Genomic DNA, 17,753 nt, shown 5'->3' with positions numbered 1-17,753 from the left:
CCCAGGTGGTGGGCCATTTGCCCCGGGATTCAGGTGTTACGGCCACTAGGTGGGCCGTTAAACCGAAATGCTGCGGCTCGCATGGCGAGTCAGACTGCTAATCAAAACGTGCTTAGTGCAATTCAGACTTCTAATTCTATGTGTCACTGTAGTTTTCACTAGACAATGTAAACTGCGCCCCAGCACACTCTCAGGCTGCCGCCCTGCCAATTGTGTCCCAGCCGGAGGCAGACCCCTCAATCAATACCCTATACTGATACAGTGGCTGTCCTAGAGCTGCGTGTGTCCCGTGTTGCCAACTGGCCTGGACCGCTTGGCTTTGGGGTAATTTTTACTGGCGGCCACAACTCGGCACTTCTGACCACCACGGCCCTAGATTACACTGCATATTTGTGGGGCAGGTGATGACCCCACCTCTACCCTCCTGGTAAATCCAGACACCTTCGATAGCGGCACCACAGGATTGGGACTGTAATACAGGCCCCTGCCCTTTGCAGGTTGAGAGCAGCGTGTTGATTTTCCCCGTACCAAAGAGCATACTAGACTTCGCAATACTTTTACTCGATGGTGCCACGAGTCCCAGTTGGCTGCAAGGGCAGAAACTGACTTTTAGCTAAGCAGGGAAATCGGGACCCTCTACCTGGGCAGGCTAAGCATTGATACTACTGCACTCATAGCGGGGCCCGCTGTCAAAGTGGTAGAACAATTGACCATCATAAGAAAATATCACTCAGTCGTTGAAATGTCACTCAATTATATTGAAACTATGAAAATGTCACACACAGCAATCTGAAACCTTGGCAGCTCTGGGAGGCAGTCCCAAATATTGCACTTATATTAGGCTTCCAGCAGCTGGTTTCCAAGTCTGCAGTTTACTATACACTTTGGAAATGCAGTTTTACTGAATGTTTAACAGGAACGCATTTATAACAACGACCAATAAGGTGAACCTCCTTAATGAGCATTTGTCGGTCCTCTTTCAGAACCTAAGATAATCGGGAAACAATTCATTCTCTCGGCTCTCAATTAAATTCTGAGACAAATCAAGTGCAATCTTAACCCTTCTGTGGCACAAAAACACGATCCACCGTTAACCGGCAAAACGGCTCAGAAAGTTTCGCTTGTGACCGAAATGTGCGGTAGTCTGCAGGGTGTGCGTTTGTATCGTAATACGATGAAAACAGCCTCTCAGTTCATGATGAGAAATGGAGTGATCATGCCTAAATTGGCTAATAGTAAAAACTGTCCCATTCTTAAAACGGAGATGTAGTAAAAATAAACTTGTTGTGGAAGACCTGGATTTCATGTCAGTATTAAACTTAACATCTCGTGAGCTTCAAGTATTCCATAATCAATAAGCAATGCCTAAGCATTTCTTTAACTCTGGTATGAAATATTACATTTTGGTAGGAAGCTACAAATTGCATAATAACTGCAACAAAACTACCGTAGTAATTTAAGTTCAAGGACCTTTGACTTACTAGAGATAATTCAGCGTGTTAATGCACCTGCTACTGAAGTAGCAGTGAAGCAAACTTAAGAGCCTTGCATCACAGATGCATAAAGTGACGAACCCCAATTTGGGTAACACGAACATATGTTCAACACAGAACTATGACGCCATGTTACCATGATAGCAAGAGCTTTAAATAAAAGTTTTTATTCCAAACTACAAGTCGACCTGAAATTTTGAAAGTTAGTAAAAAAAAAAAAAAAAAAAAAAATTGAATTTAAGAGCGTGTTCATTTGTAGAAGTTTGTGACAGTTTTTAGAGGGAAAACAATGGAGTCAGACTTTAGTGGGCACCATTTTACAAATCTAGCTGGCCATACATTTGATGCTTACCTGATGGATGAACTATCATACACAAGTTAGTTTAATTTCTAAGTTTCTTCTAAAAGAGCACGACAAAAAAAAGTACTTCCTTTCCGTAACTGCTTTCTGCTGAATACTCTAACAGATTTCTCGCCTTGAATATATCCCATGCAGCAAGACTGGATCAGGAAAACATCAAAGCACTACTCCAGAGCACCGAGAGACAGTATTGTGTGGTTCCATCCTAATATTGTTCCACTCCGGAATGGATGATCAGAGCTGCATACAAGTGCCATCCAGGTGAGCGGACACCAACTGCTTTCTCGGCTGTAAGTGCCCTCAGACGCAGAATCCACGAGACTGGAATGACCAGTGTGCAGATGTATAGTTTGCAAACTTTTCAGATAGAAAAAACCCAGTACACAGAGTATCCACCACATAGATCATTACAGAAGGTAAGTAAAACTGGCTCTTCTGATGGATACTTCCAATCAAATTCCTCACCCTGTGGATAGATGAAACAGCAGTATCTCCCAGGTGGAGGGTATGAACTGGCTCGAACTAAAGTACTGTAAGACCGAGCAGGCAAAATGCGGACTGTCACAGCAGTAGTGCTTCGTGTAAACAGTCACCCATCTGTGTCAAACTTCCAGGACAGGCACTCTGTGTTCCAATGCAGTAATAGTAACAGCAGCTTTGACCCTGGTGGAATGAGCCCACAAGCCTTTGTTTGCTTCTTCCTCAGTGCATAGCACATCTTTATGCAGAGTAAAACCCATAAGAGATTGTGTTTTTGCTCTGTAAAACCCTACAAAGCGCTGATCGTCCACTCCATGTTCCTTGGTGTCATTGATATAAAAGGTTACTGCTCTCTTAGAGTCCAAATGATGGAGTTTCTCTTCCTCCTTAGGAGGACGAGGCGGTGAGCCAGAAAAGCAAGGTCAACTGACGCTGAATGATGGCAATAAAGACCTGCCAAATGCCAGGCCGACCTAAACCTAGTTCTGCCTAAGTGACCCAAAGGTATCCAGAAGGGCCTCATTAAGCAGGGGTCTGCAGGAGCCTGATCTGGTTGAGGTACCTCAGTTAACACATTAATCTTTACTTCTTATAGTGAAAAACTGCAGCTCTAGAATTTCCGCCATTCATCACTTAACTGTGACAGGGCCACTTTCCTCCGTAGCTGGTCAGAGGGTGGGTAAGAGGGGAGGTAGGCCGGGGGATTTGAACACAGTTAATATCTAGAGAAATATCCAGGCCGCCAGCATCCTGAAATCCCTCACACAGTTATCTTCATCATTCTGGGAAATTTAGTCGTCCCCCTCGTTGTCATTGTCAAGAGTCTGTACAAAAATATAGTGTAAAGAAGTTTGGGCCCTACGGGTTCAGGGGACACAGACTGCGCTGAAGGCGGATCTGCCAGCCAAAAGTTGACTGGAGGCCCTGTGGATCTTGAAGGTCCAAAGGCACGACAGAGGGAATCGGTAAAGTGCTAAAAATGCACAGCACAGCCTCTACATGCTGCAATGCTGCAGACGTTCCTGGAATTCAGGCTGCAACGCGACCATACTCTGAGTCTGTATGATTGTGTGCCTCCCAATCCCACTCCTGCGCTCTGACACCCTTGAGCCCTCTCTGGAATCTGAGAGTGGTCGGAAGTGGCTTATAACTGCTGCGATGACTCTCTTGGACTTACCTGAAGTCTTCAGCTGTAAATATCTGCTGTGAGACTTCTCGCAGCATTCAGTCTTTGGTTTGGAGATTTAAAGTTTGACCTCATTGTTCAGTATGACCTTCGGATTCGTCTGGGCTCTGTAGTTATGCTCCGACCCCAGGACCATAAACAGACTTTGAGAGAGTTTGCCACAGATATCTCTTTTGCATCAGTCCCTGCACAGTTTAAATGCGGTCATCTGGGGTGAAAATTCCTCACACACTGGTTGTTGAAAGAGCAAGGAGAAGCACCGATCCGCATCTGGAGGCACAGAAAGAGAAGATCTAATGTCTGCACGCATAGGTGGAGCTTAAATGCGCCTCACTCGTCACTCCGTGAGTGGAATGAGGTTAGCAAGAAGCCACCTGATGCCACCTACTGGTGCGCAGGAGCACTGCTTTAAAGTTTTCCATATCCAGTCTGACACCTGGGGGAATCAATCTGTGGTTAGAAGTATCCATGAGAACACAAGTTTTTGTTGATTCCCATTTAAACTAGACCAAGCACACGCACCCCAAGCCACACACTGACACGGTCTTAACTTCTAACATTTATGTGAGTGACTTGCAGGTGAATGTTATTGACACGCACTACTTGCTTGGCAGTTCGTCATGTACTCCTCACATAATGAGTCGTCACATAACTTTTCACTGCTAGTGCTCAATGGAACACATTTTTTCAAGGAGTATACAAAAAACAGGTAATGATATTTTTGTATTGAAAGTCTCACTTTCCTTTGTGAATACAATTCTGGGTGCCAAGAAATGGAAATCACATTTTCAACCTTCCAACATTTTCAACATTCCAACATGCCCCTCTAAGGATCAGTTTGCAAAGCTATTAAAACCGGAAGAAAAAGTGCAAAGGGCTAGACTTGACAGTCATTTAACAGCTGACATGAAAGATGGAGATATTAAAGCCACGAAAGATGTTTAGGAAGGAGCAAATTATTATGTCATTTTTATTTTAGGAGTTTTATATAGCGCTGACCTGACCCGAGTGTATTGGAGCGCTTTACAACAGTGTTCCATAAGAGTTACCTAATAGATCCGTGTTAAACAAAAAGTTCGAAAGTCCAGGGGTGCTGCGGATTCTTGAGGTAGTAGTAGAGTCCTGAGGTAGTCTTGTTGAATGCTTTATTGAGGAAGTTCAAGACTCCCGAGGAGACCTTTATTTTGGCTGAGGTGTAACAGTTGTGCAACAACTACTGCCAAAAGCGAATATAGATAAACCTCAAGTCTAAACTTACAGAATATTGCACCATAACCCCTACTTAAGGTTAGCTCAGTAAAACTCGGTGAAGCTTCCACCGATTCAGCAACACCGGAGACGGCATCCTAATTAACCATCACCTGGCAGTAGATCAATCCCAGGTCCAAAGCCTTCAAAATCTTGAAAAACTAATGTTTTAGAAACTTTAACGTACTTCATTAGAGAAAAGCAAGCATTGCACAAACCTAGTTCACCTATCGCCTTTACTATGGGCATTCTTTAAATTTACATCCTTTATTTTTACAATGTTTGTTTTTCTAGATTTACCGAGGGGGGTTCTTGCTGCAAAAAGGCATAAGCAGTAGGGATGGCACAAGACCCACAGAGACTGGTTTATCACAACCGGTAGCAGACCCTTTCTGCATAAACTAGCCTGGCTCCTTCAGTGATCTCCGACACATTGCCACTAAAGGAGGCTAGGTTGACGCACCATGTAAACCAGAGGTGCCTGTTCTTCTACCTCAGAGAAAGGGCTGGATGCTGGTGACGCTAGCAGGGTTTACTGGTGCCCCTTATGTTCAGAGGCATGTCTAGATAAAAACTGGGTGATGGGACCTCAATGGCTTTTATAGGCACTCACACGAAGGACCCACTAAAATGTGCATGGCTTTTGAATGATACATCTGCCTGTGCGGCCTCCAAGTGCACCTCGCCCCATTCCTTGAGATAACTATGCTACTTCTACAGCCCCTTCACAAAAAATTGTTCTGCTTTCTTGTATCTAGCGGTACAAAAGGGGGTGGTGATGGACGGAGCATCTGAACCAATCAAACACTCACACCCAGTCAAAAGATCGGGGTTTAATCCATCACCGTTCTTTAGCCCACTCTGCCACCCCAGTTCAGACATGGCTATATGCAAATCAGTCTGACCCTGTGCCTCATGGGAACAGTCCAGCCCGAACTGCCAAGCCATGTCTTCCCTGGACCGGAAACAAGCTTCCGAGGACTGGCTTCTGGCATTACAGCCTTCTTCAGCCCGGCTTGCTTGAATCCAGTGGCAAAGAGCATCTCAACCAATCAAACACTCACACCCGGCCAAAAGATCTGGGTTTAATCCATCACCGTTCTTTAGCCCACTCTGCCACCCCAGTTCAGACATGGCTATATGCAAATAGGGTATGCTCAGACGTGAGTCCCAGGCTCTCCACACCACTGGAGTCAACCTATCCAGGCTGATGAAGGCTGATAGCCAGAAACCGGTCCTTGGATGCTTGATTCCGGTCTGGGAAAGACATGGCTTGGTAGTTCGGACTGGACTGTTCCCATGAGGCACAGGGTCAGAGCTGATTTGCATATAGCCAGTGTCTAACCCAGGGTGGTGTGGAGTGCAAAACAAACGATGGATTTAGGCCCAGATCCTTGTACTGGGGTGAATGTATGACATTGTTCTACATTCTGTCCATCAACTGTGTTTTGTTCTTGTATCTAGCAGCATAAAAATTAAAAGTAAAAATAACACTTCCTTCTCATTAAAACCAACATTAATTTTGCACATATTGACCCTCATTCACAAAACGTCCTGAAAGAATACATCACAAATGGAAATTTAATCTGCAGTCCAACAAGAGGAAATATATCACACTGGATACAACTTTGCAATTCGCCAAGATCCTAATGGAAATTAGGAAACAAAACAAAAAGCTTTCCACAAATTCTATTTTAGAGTAGCCTACCTTTGGCTGCTGTTAGCATGGTTGATGCCAACTCACACTGCTGAGACTCAATATGACTTAAAGTGAACCAACGAGGATACCGGTTTGGAACCACCGATGCAATATTATGCGGTCTGGACATATCTACTATTGAGGCTGTAGTTTCCAAAACAAGTAACCTGATGAAAAAAAAGAAAATTCAGAATATTGCACTCTTGAGAAGTATCTAGTAAGAGGTAGTTCATGTAAAAATAAAAAAAACTTAAAACATTTTGTGAGTTAAGAATAGAAATACAGAGACACCTTGTAAAATCTACAGCTTAATTCAGAAGGTCAACATAATTATACCAAAGCAAGCATAATATGTACATGCCCCATATAAACTATCACTCAGCAGAAACCTGAAATTCTGAATGGCAGATTACCCATTTACGTTGGTAAATATAGTCACTAAGCATGGAAGCACTAGCATATTTCCTCCATTTCACCGGCCACAAGAAACGAGCCCATCGCTTCCAGTGAGCCTTAAGAACCCCACGCACGACTGCAGAGTAATCAGAATGCATACAATGCTTAATGCTATCACAGAAGTTGAAGAAATTTGGTCTAGGGGCAATACACTGCTTACTGTGAAGCTAGGCTTCAATAGAGTAAACAAATAAAAAAATTAAAAAGATAAAAGGGAGAGGGGAAGTCTATGCTTTCCAAATCATAAGTTTAAACATTGAACGATTCTATCATTTACCAATCACAAAGTACTGGAGATCAGTCTGTACACAAAAAGTAAACATACAAGAATAAGCTACTTACATTTGGTAACGTTCTTTTTGGTGAATATTCCAACAGATTACTCACCATTAGAATATCCTTAAGCGCCAGACTGGATTCACAAAATATAACTGCTTTTCTCTTACATTCCTGTAGATGGTGTTGTGCGGCTCCGTGCCAACTTCATTCCATTCCCAAAGTGTCAAACGGAGCCACATATAAGCCCCACCTCTTCCTTACGCTTTTCTTCACTCTGTCTTGATCCACAGGGGCAATAACAAGAAGTAATCAACAATACCAAATAAAATAGAGACCATGTCACACACAGTGGGTGGGAGGTTGATAAGGATTCTGCGATTAGATTAGAGCAACCATCTGAAACAGCATTACTAAAGTCAAGCAAATGGTCTTCTGATGGCTACTTCTAACTACAGACTCCTCACCATTAGAACAGCTGCCAAAGCAGTCCATCCCAAGATGGTGGGGGTCTGTGAAAGGCCTCATATGAAAAAGTCTTGCAGGCTCAAGCAAGGGCAATGTCCTTCCCATCGGACCTGGCTGTCAAGGTAGTAGTGCCATGTGAATGGACTACCACGTCACCACCTGCCAGATGTCAAGTCGTCACTCCACGTGCCAGCGCAGTGGTAGCAGCCTTGACTCAAGTGGAATGGGCCCTCAACCAAGCTGCTTCTTGGCCTGCCTATACAGATCTTGATGAAGAGGACTATCCATCTTGACAAAGTAGATTTTCGTACTGCCTTGCCCTAGGAACCCCACAAAGAGCGGATAGTCCACTCTATGGTCTTTGGAGAGATCAATATAACAATTAGTATCTGGCTAATGGAATCTTCCCTTCACTAGAAGAATAATGCTTTGTTCGACATGGAAAACTATAATCACTTTAGGCAAGAAGGCCACTCTGGTCCACGATACCATGTTTTCTGGAAAGAATGTGGTTGCACAGACAGAGCTTGGAGTTTACTCATGCGATTAGCAGAGGTCATGGCAACCAGAAAGGCGGTCTTCCAAGTCAGAAGTAATAGGCAGCTGTGCATAGATTTAAATGGCCTGCACATGAGGAAAGTGGGAACCAAATTAGGGTTCCACTATGGCATCACAAAGGGTTTTGGGCCAACTAAGTTATGTTAATTTATTGAGTACACAATCACCAGTGGTTACTTGGGCCACGTGCATTGATAACGAATCAAGAAAATAATTTAGAGACTGGAATAAGCTTGTTAGAAAAGCCAAGTCCTTACCTCTTTTCGAAGAGAAACCGTTTATGACCACAAGGAAAAAGGGAGACTGTTCAAGATGGTGGGGGTCATAAAAGAAACTGCAGCCAACCATGCCCACTTTCTAATACCTGGGGGCGCACGCAAAGAGGGACTCTCCTGCACCAGACAGTACTTGCTTAATATGTTATTAAGAATGGAGGTCCTACCTACTAAAGTTGTGAAAGTAGGACAACAAACCTTGAATGGACTCCTTTGATCCACGTGCAGCCAATGGAGTACTCCAAGCAAAGCAGTGGTGTGTGAATACCCTGTTACCTTATAAATTATCTAGTGGCTCGATTCTGAACCACTTGTAGTCTGTAGATCATCTTTTTGTGGAGGCCCGAGTATAATGAATGTGCATAGTTTAGATACAGTTAGAGCTAAAACGGTTTTTAAAGCTTCACCTGAGAGAAATGTAGTATTTCTTAAAAATCTCTCAATAGGATTACGCAGGATGAAATTACTGCACCAAATTGTGGTTTGAGTGTCTGGTAGCCCTCAACTATATCTCCAAGGCTTTTTACCTAATGATTGGGAGTGTGAGACAGGACCAACTTAGAAGGCCAGTGGAAATGGATCCATAGGCACTCTCGATTTAAAAAGACTATTTTTCTGGTCGGCATTACATTTTAGCCAGTTACTGGCCGTTCACTCGCAGATATATCGCATAGTATTTTAAACATTTTCCTGAGAGGCAAGAGAGCCCCCTACCCGAAAAAGAATCTGGGCGTCAGCATAATTACATAAAACACAATCTTGATTCCGAAGTTCCTTAAGAAGCGTCACAAAGGTTAAAGAGGTGGGGTGGGGATACTGAACATCTGAGGCTCCCCACCATTAACCTGAAGTGAAGTGGCGTGGCTTTGAATGAGGCAAGATGAATGGTCTAGAAACGATCTGACCTATTCAAGAGCAGAGCCTTTATATTTTAGCAGCTTCCACATGATCAAGCAGAATTGTATGGTCAATCGTGGCAAAAGTCGCAGATGGGTCAAGCAGCACCAAGGCTACTGTTTGTCAGATGTCACTTGCCCCACACATCAAGTGCAGACAGCATAACGGACTCCATACTGTGGGCTGGTTGAAAATCCGCCTGAATGGTACAGAGAAAGTTAGTTTCCTGCAGGTGGCAGCATAATTCATGGGCCACAAGCACTTCCATAACTTTAGAAGGAAACAGTAGTAGAGAAATAGGGCGGTAATTTTTTGAAGGTCCGGTTTCTTTGCTTTTTTTGAAGCTAAATGACAATAGCCTCTTTAAAAGAATTGGGCACCGTCCCTTGAGGGAGAGAATCATTTAAGAGGGATGTAAAGGACTATTTCAGATTGAAAAAGTGTTAAGTGTGGGGAGAGGGCAAGGATGTATGGGAGAGCCAAATTTCACCTTAGATATAAAAAATGTAAGCAGACTATCAGCAGCGAGTGGCGAACCTATACATGGTAGCGGGGTTCTCATCAGCGGAAGGTAGTAGCATCACAGACTCAGAAGGATTGTTGGAAATGCAGTCCATAATTTTATCTAGTACATGCCTTTCAGCAGATCGCAAAGCTCCTGAGTAGGCATGACCAACTAAACTAATTTGTCAGAGGCTGAGACTTCACTTACAGTTTTAAAAATATCTTAATTAGTAGATGCCATGCTTTTGATGAAAGGAGCCTTTGGTTTGGCTTAATACAAATTTATAGTCAGTCATTTTGTTTTTAAGTATCCTGGAGTCCACACTACAGTCTTTTCGTAAATGATGTTACAATTAAAGTAACTTAAACTTAGTATCCCTTAGTGCCTTGGAAAACCAGGGGACATATCTAGTCCGTGTCTTTGCTTGGTTCTTTACTAGTGGGGAATGTTGATGACTAGCTGCGCTTAGCAATGGCTGAAGGTACCAGCGGCTATGCGGACTTCATGATTCACACAAGGAAAAAAATGAAGTAATGAGATGCTCATTCTCTGTGTTTACTAGATGCAAAGCCCGACAATTCATGTAGTACTTCTTGTGCCACACTGCTGAAGAGCAGGCAAATTACATTTAATCAGTGGTCAGACCAGATGCACAGAATTATTTAAAAAAAAATTAAACACATGGATGTTGAATGTCCACAATAGGTCTAATAAGTTACCATTAACAGGAGTATGGTCGGAAATGTGCAAATAAAAATATAAGCTATTCATTACTTATTCCAATTAAAAGTAATTGTGTGTGATCCACCAACAGGGGACATATATTAATATATTACAGCACGCCTGGTTCGGGGAGGGGCAATCACTCATAGTTGGGAGGTCAATAACAATCATTGTCGGTTAATACAGCTCGATTTTTAGTTTTAACAGTTCCACCTCTGATATGGTCTAACAATGTAATAAGGAAGATTTGAATTTTTGATTAACAATTGCAGCCTCCACACACCACACCCCATTTATTACGACCCTTTCTGTTCACATGAAAGTTTAGGTATTTGGTAATGCTGCCCATAAGTTGGGGATTGACCCCCAGCTAACCATATTTCCGAGAACAATACATCTGTGTATAGAGAGATTTAAACATTTCTTCTCATAATGGGTGATTTGAACAGATGGCTGGCCCGGAAAAAGAAAACGACAGGCTGAATAGCCGACAGATACCCTAACAGTGCCCGATGCAAGCCCTTACTGGGGCACAGATACAAACAATCAGATATCGAGTTTGGCCTGCAATGGAACAGTATTCTGTGTGCCACAACAGGTTACAAACTTGTGCCAGCTTCCGTAAAAGGTGTACAGGAGTAATATGCTGCACTCTATCTGGAATGTGTCTGAGACAAAAAGCCTTCTTGGAAAACTCCAATGCACAACAGTATTGACATTGCATGTTCTTTGTGTGTAAAAGATCTAGCCAGTGTTCTTGTGTACGCTGGAAGATTCCCTGTGCCACCTGAGTGAACCACCATTTGACCCACAAAATGCCGCTGGCTGAGCTCGTGTCCTGGCGTTCAATGATCCTGTCAGGTGGTCACAACCAGGAAAATGCCCTGGCAGTCCAGCCAATTCCAGAGACGAAACCAGGACCTCACACTGCTCTGCTAGTTGTAGTACCACATGGTGGTGGTAATGCCAGTGAGAACATAAACCAACCTCCCTTTGATGGGCAGAATAAAGGCCTTCAGCCCTAGGTGACTGTCCCACAACTATAACCGGTGCGGAGTAGGGTCTTGTTAGATCTGGGGGCCTCTAGTGGCAATGGTATACACCTTTGTCCAAATAGGGACCCTTACTTCTAAGTCAGGATAAGGGGATTACAATACTGGATAAACCCTGCTCACCCCCTTGGTAGCTTGGCACGAGCAGACAGGCTTATCTCAGAGGCAGTGTTTTAATTATTTGTGAATATACACAGTAAGACAGTGAAAACACTACAGATGGACACCCCGCAGATTATATAAAAATAAGTATTCTTTATATAGACTAACACAAGACCACAAACTACAAAAATCCACAATACTGTATTTAAGATGGACTTAAAGATAGTAGAAGTTGCTTAGTTCAAGTTGGTGATAAATGTGACAGTTCTCACAAAAGTACCTGGATTCGTAATGCAAAACAACCAAAAGGCTCGCAGAGGGATACACGTTGCTTCCGTGCTCCGTGGGAAATGATGCATCACGCCTCAATGCTTGCACAGAGTAGGGGATGCATCGTGATCCTTACCAGTGCGGGGGTGATGCGTAGGTTCTCGGCCTGCAGCCCTGTTGCGATGCGCAAGATGAAGCCTCAATGCGACAATCCTGGTGTGATGTGAAGAAGGCACCCTTGATGCGACGACTATGCATAGACGCCCTGGCAGCCTTGCAACGACTCTGTACTTTGGAGCCACGACAGGCCCTGCGACACGCTTCTCCGGCGATGCGATGGCGACCCTCTTGATGGCATCACGCTTCTCCGGTGATGCGACAGCAGACAGCTTTGACGAAGACACGCTTCCTGGGAGATGCGGCAGCGGGCACGCTTCTCCGGCGATGCAACACCTACAGCTGCTGCGGCATCACGCTTCTCATTGTGTCGCACTTCCAGCTCCCAGCGACACGCAGGCTTCTGCAGATAGAATTCCCAGCAAGGGAATTCAGAGGGGAGCTGGAGGTGAAGTCTTTTGTCCCTTAGACTTCAGCAGGAGGCAAGCACAAGTTCAAGCCCTTGGCGTAATATTCTGCAAGATGATGAAAGTTCTTAAAACGTTCCTTCTCCTTTCCTTGGCAATAAAGAAACCACTGCAGGCCAACCCAGCAAACAGCACACTGGCGGAGGGGCAGTCAAAACTCCTGCAGCTTCCTTGGTTCTTCTCCTTGGCAAAAGGTTAGTCTTGTTCCCAGAAGTGATCTAAAGTTCTTGGGTCTGGGTCCCAATATTTATACTACTTTTCTCTTTGTTCGCTGAAGGCAGAGGGGCCTTTGCCCAGTCCAAACCAGTTCTGGAGCACTCTGTTTACATGACTCCTTATTTCCTTTCACAGGACAGAGACATCAGCCGCACCCCAGGGTGTGAAGCCAGCATTGTGGAGGGAAGGCCCAGCCCTATTCAGGTCCCAGGCGCAACTCCTCCCTCCCATCTAGATGCAGATCTCCCTATTCACCACTGGGCTAGCTCATTCGATCTCCTGGAATCACCCAGCCCGGTCACTCAAACTCCAGACAAGGAATACACAACCTAGCAGAGGCAGGCTTGGATAGTTAGACAAGAAAATACCTACTTTCTAAAAGTGGTATTTTCAAACACAGAATGTTAAAACCAACTTTACTAAAAGATGTATTTTATCATTCGGAATTCAGGCATACTAAATCTGAATTTCTACCATGTTCCCTGAGTCAGTTAGGATTATAAAAAGTAATATTCTAACTTCCCATTCTGGCCTATGGAGAACAGGTAGCCTTGCAATAGTGAAAAACGAAAATGGCTGTAATTCACTATTAGGACATGCTACACATACCAGGGCATGTCCTACTTTATACTTCTAATGCACCCTGCCCGTGGGCCTACCTTAGGGGTGTCGGATATGAAGAAAAGGGAAGGTTTAGGGACTGGCAAGTGGGTGCACTTGCCAAGTCGACATGGCAGTCACAGACTGCACACAGGCCTTGCAATGGCAGGCCTGAGACTTTACAAGCAGCTTCTGTGGGTGGCAAAATCAGTGCTGCAAGCCAACCAGCAGCATTTGATTTAAAAGCCCTGGGCACGCATGGTGCACTGTACTAGGGTCTGACAAGTAAATCAAATAACCCAGTCATGGAGTCACTAATCAATACATCAATTTAACATAGGGAACACTTGCACTGTGGCACTGAATAGCAGTGGCACAGTGCCCAAAGCATATAACCAGCAAAACATATCAAAATAGAGGAGACAATCATTAAAAATATCGAAGGGAGACTCACGCCAATGATGCCAGGTCTTCTGGAAACCAGATTCCTCTAATCTCCACCTCTCCAAGATGACCTTCTTGACCCAGCAGTGATGCATTTTTCACCACCGTGGGGTAGGGAGGGTCTGCCTCGAGTCCAATTGCGGCTGAGCCACTACCGCAGGACTCAATGGAATCCAATAAGTTCCCCTGGTGCTGTGCCCACAGACTTCAAGTTCCAGTGCAGAGTGTTTTACCTCCATGCCAATTATCCCCAAAACGACCTCCAGTATGCTACTGCTAGTACTTTGTCATGGGAGATTCTAGAAGTCACAAATTACCTCCAGTATGCCAGGGCCAACTCTAGGCTGGCCAGCATAGCACCACATTCCTATCACACTCACTCATTAGCATCCATGTGCACTCATTCATTCTCTCATGTTTGCAGACACTATCACACTCATTCCCAAATTCACAGTCTCTCAATGACTCGCTCATACTTTCTCAACACACACTCATACAATTTCACTCACTAAATTTATACTCACCCTTGCATTCACCCTTACTTTTTCACATAATCATTTTTACTTACTCTAATATAAAGTACTAACTCACGGATACACATTCTCAGTTACTCACTGCCACTCCCTTACCATCACACTAACACTCCCTAACCTTCGTTTTCAGTCATTAATTATCAATAACCCACTCGTGCTCACTTGCAATCTTACTCTAGATGTCATTCAGGGTACTCACACTTACTGACATCCACTATCACTCATTCTCACTACCTATCATTGAGTCTCACTTTCACTTACATGCTCACACATACAGCTACACATGCTTACATATATGCACACTTTCACACACACTGACCCACAACCATACACAACATATTTAAATGCATTTCCTTTAACTTACCTCAGCTGCAAGCGAGAATTTGTTCCAGATTCTGGAGATACATTTATTACACTAATAGTGAATAAACTATTAGCATAATAAAAAAAAAAACATAAGAGCGACTTGCCCATATGTTCTTGGCACTGATTTTCCAACATCTGAAGCCAGAAGTCGCAAAGCTGCAAACCCTGGCAATTCCTAAATGATGTCCATGATCTTCTTAGATTCCTCCTTGCTTGAATACCAGGCTAGTAAAGACACCAGCAGCTGTGTTTTCCCAACTTAAAGTCTTGGAAAGAAAAAAAAAAAAACTTTTGGAGACCCCATCATTTATTAGTAATTGGTGTCCTCATCAGTCTTGTCTGCACTATGGCAATGCGATTTATCCAACTTCCCCAGTCAAAGGTTTTCATCTACACCTAGTTCAAAATGCAGCCGCTCACCCGGTGAAACAATGCCTCAAACATGAGCATACAACACTGGTCCTCAGAGCTCTCCACTGACTGCCCATCCACAGACGCATGCTCAAGGCTATGTCTACTTTGCACAATGCCATTCATCAAAAACCGCAGCTGCAGCAGCCTCAAACGTTTCCTGGTATGTACCTTTTTGAAAGTTATGCGCTGCACACAAGTTTCTTCTACACCTGCCCAAATCCAGGTTTACCACCTATGGGGAAAGAGCATTTACTATTGCTGAGCCCAGGATTTAGAAAACTTTGGTTTTTCATTTGCACAAAGTATCCAGTTTAACCTTCAGGAAACTTGAAATATTGGAGGTTTAATCAACTGATTGTTTATGACAATGCTTTTTAATTGTAAGTTAAAAAGTGTGACTTCATAGTGCCAAAACAATTATAAGTATGCGTGCTCACAACAAAATGCTAATGAAAAAACAGCGGTTAGGAAACGGTAAAATTAAGGTGTCATTTCAGCGAGGTCAGGAAAGGCAAAGCAGATCGGATGATACTCAAACAGGCAATGGACATCAACCTCGAGCTTAACTCCCTCTTGACATCTAGGTGATCTGAATAATCTCACTGATGATTAGGTCCTAGTTGATCAATAAAAGAGGAAGCAACATCAGTAACTACGAGCAAGGGAGTGAGGAACATTTGGATTTAGAATTAAGTCTACTCGACAGAGCTTCCATGACAGCAATGTCGCCAAAGTAAAGATGAACGTGAAAGTCACATTTCCCTGATGAACAATGGCTCTGAAACTCAGCACAATATAAAGTTTAACATTAAAGTGCAATTCTATGAAGACAAATTACTTCATCTAGGGCTACTATGGATTTCATAGCTCAACTGGTCCCTCAAGCACTGAATAGCTCAAATAAACCAAGATGTAAAGACATGTCTGTTGGTTGGCAAACCTAGGTTTCAGATTGATTAGCAATGTGTGATTAATTCATTAAAAAAGCCCTGTACTTGCCTAATACATGAGCACTCTTCCATTCAATATCAGGTCCTGAAATTGGTAACTTGTTTTTCAAAATGTGGCCCCAAAGCTACAACATATGAGCCTCCTACAGTTCCCTAACCCTGCCCACCTAACACTAGCAATGTGTGTAGACTAGACATTGATTCTCACACTGACCAAATCTTCATTGCCTCTTCACAATGTTTGACTGTTTTCTGTTTTCTCACTCGAACGGTAGCCGTGCACCATACAAAAATCTATGGCAAGTAGTTTGATCAGAAGACTTCTTCATACCTAGTATTTTGCGTTAGGAACCATCATACGGTAATCTAGGTGGCAACACTGAAAAGAGCTATCTGAAGAATCATCTGATGTTATACAGAGGAATGAAGGCCACTTTCTGTCCGCCAGTCAATTCCCAACAGCCCAGGAAACGCTTCACATTTTTTCAAGAAGTTGTCAAACGATAAGGTTAGAGGCTCAGAAAATGTACATGGTACCAAAAGGCTGTTGGGGAGGAAGTTGGCAACCTGATAAAGGACGTTTTCTCAACCTACATGGGTATTACGGTGACTGCACAAAATCAATGTGAATGTGCCAGTAACAAACCAGTGAATTTGACCACTTAATTCCTCGCGCCCCCTTATACTTTAAAGGTTTGTATGCACCACTCATGTCGGACCTAAAGAGGACAACCTTCTTTGGCAGATGCATAGCGGAGGTCTCTGTAAAATTGTTTAAGACCGACATTACCAAAAAGTATGGTAACAGCAGGTGGAATAAGCACCAACTGGGTTGGACCATGTGACCACCACCTCCAAGACAGAATCCAAGATGGGTGGATTGGGATTGGTTTTAACTGAAAGTGAACCAAGTATTCTGATCACTCTGCAACAGGTGTGAATTCACAAAAGCTACTGGAACCATGATGCAAGCATGGAGCAGTCTTTACAGTGGAGAAAAAGTCTGATTACTACTCCTCCTGTTGGAAAGGCTCGCTAGATCATTGGTCAGAATCAGAGCGACATGGAGAGCTTTACTAAGAAGTTCTCAAAAGGATGTTGTGCAAGTAGGTTAGAAAATGACGAAGCAGTTAGAGAGACTACAACCTGGATTACTATTTTTGTAAACTGTCTTGGCTACCCAAAGATTCATGAGAAATTATTAATAGTAGACCCTACGGTGAGCATCTGGATAACTTATTTTATTTGAGTTTGATATAGCAATGGATGTACCCAATGGTATCAGAGCCATTTACATATTTTGGAGAAGAAGTTTACAAGAAGTACATAACGTATTCGATTTGGGTTTAAAACAGTTACACAGAAACAAAAAACAGTAAATTAAGTCCACAGTATGGATACAGAAATATACAGTAATCCAGCATTTGGATGGAGGTAGACAGGCTAGAATCTGCAAAAAGGAGATGTTGCAGCATAGGTCCTTTGGGAGTGGGTTTCAAATCTTGGGGGCATTTTCAGATAAGCAGCATGCCTGCGCTGATTTCTTTAAGTTCAGGCGGACGGAGAAGAAGAGTTGGGGCTTCTCAGAGCCCGGCCT

General features: G+C 43.5%; 1 protein-coding gene across 1 annotated transcript in view; it reads right to left on the bottom strand.

The window, feature by feature from the left end:
- ZSWIM6 (zinc finger SWIM-type containing 6) overlaps window positions 1–17,753 on the bottom strand; it is a 527,701-nt gene that overhangs the window by 15,181 nt on the left and 494,767 nt on the right. Inside the window, exon 11 of the mRNA XM_078675132.1 lies at window positions 6,477–6,634. Coding sequence (XP_078531258.1) covers window positions 6,477–6,634 — 158 coding nt within the window. The remainder of the gene's footprint in view (window positions 1–6,476; window positions 6,635–17,753) is intronic.

This window comes from Lissotriton helveticus, chromosome 2_1 (genome assembly GCF_964261635.1).
Source record: "Lissotriton helveticus chromosome 2_1, aLisHel1.1, whole genome shotgun sequence".
Classification (NCBI taxonomy): domain Eukaryota; kingdom Metazoa; phylum Chordata; class Amphibia; order Caudata; family Salamandridae; genus Lissotriton; species Lissotriton helveticus.
This window is presented reverse-complemented; position numbering and strand designations above follow the sequence as displayed.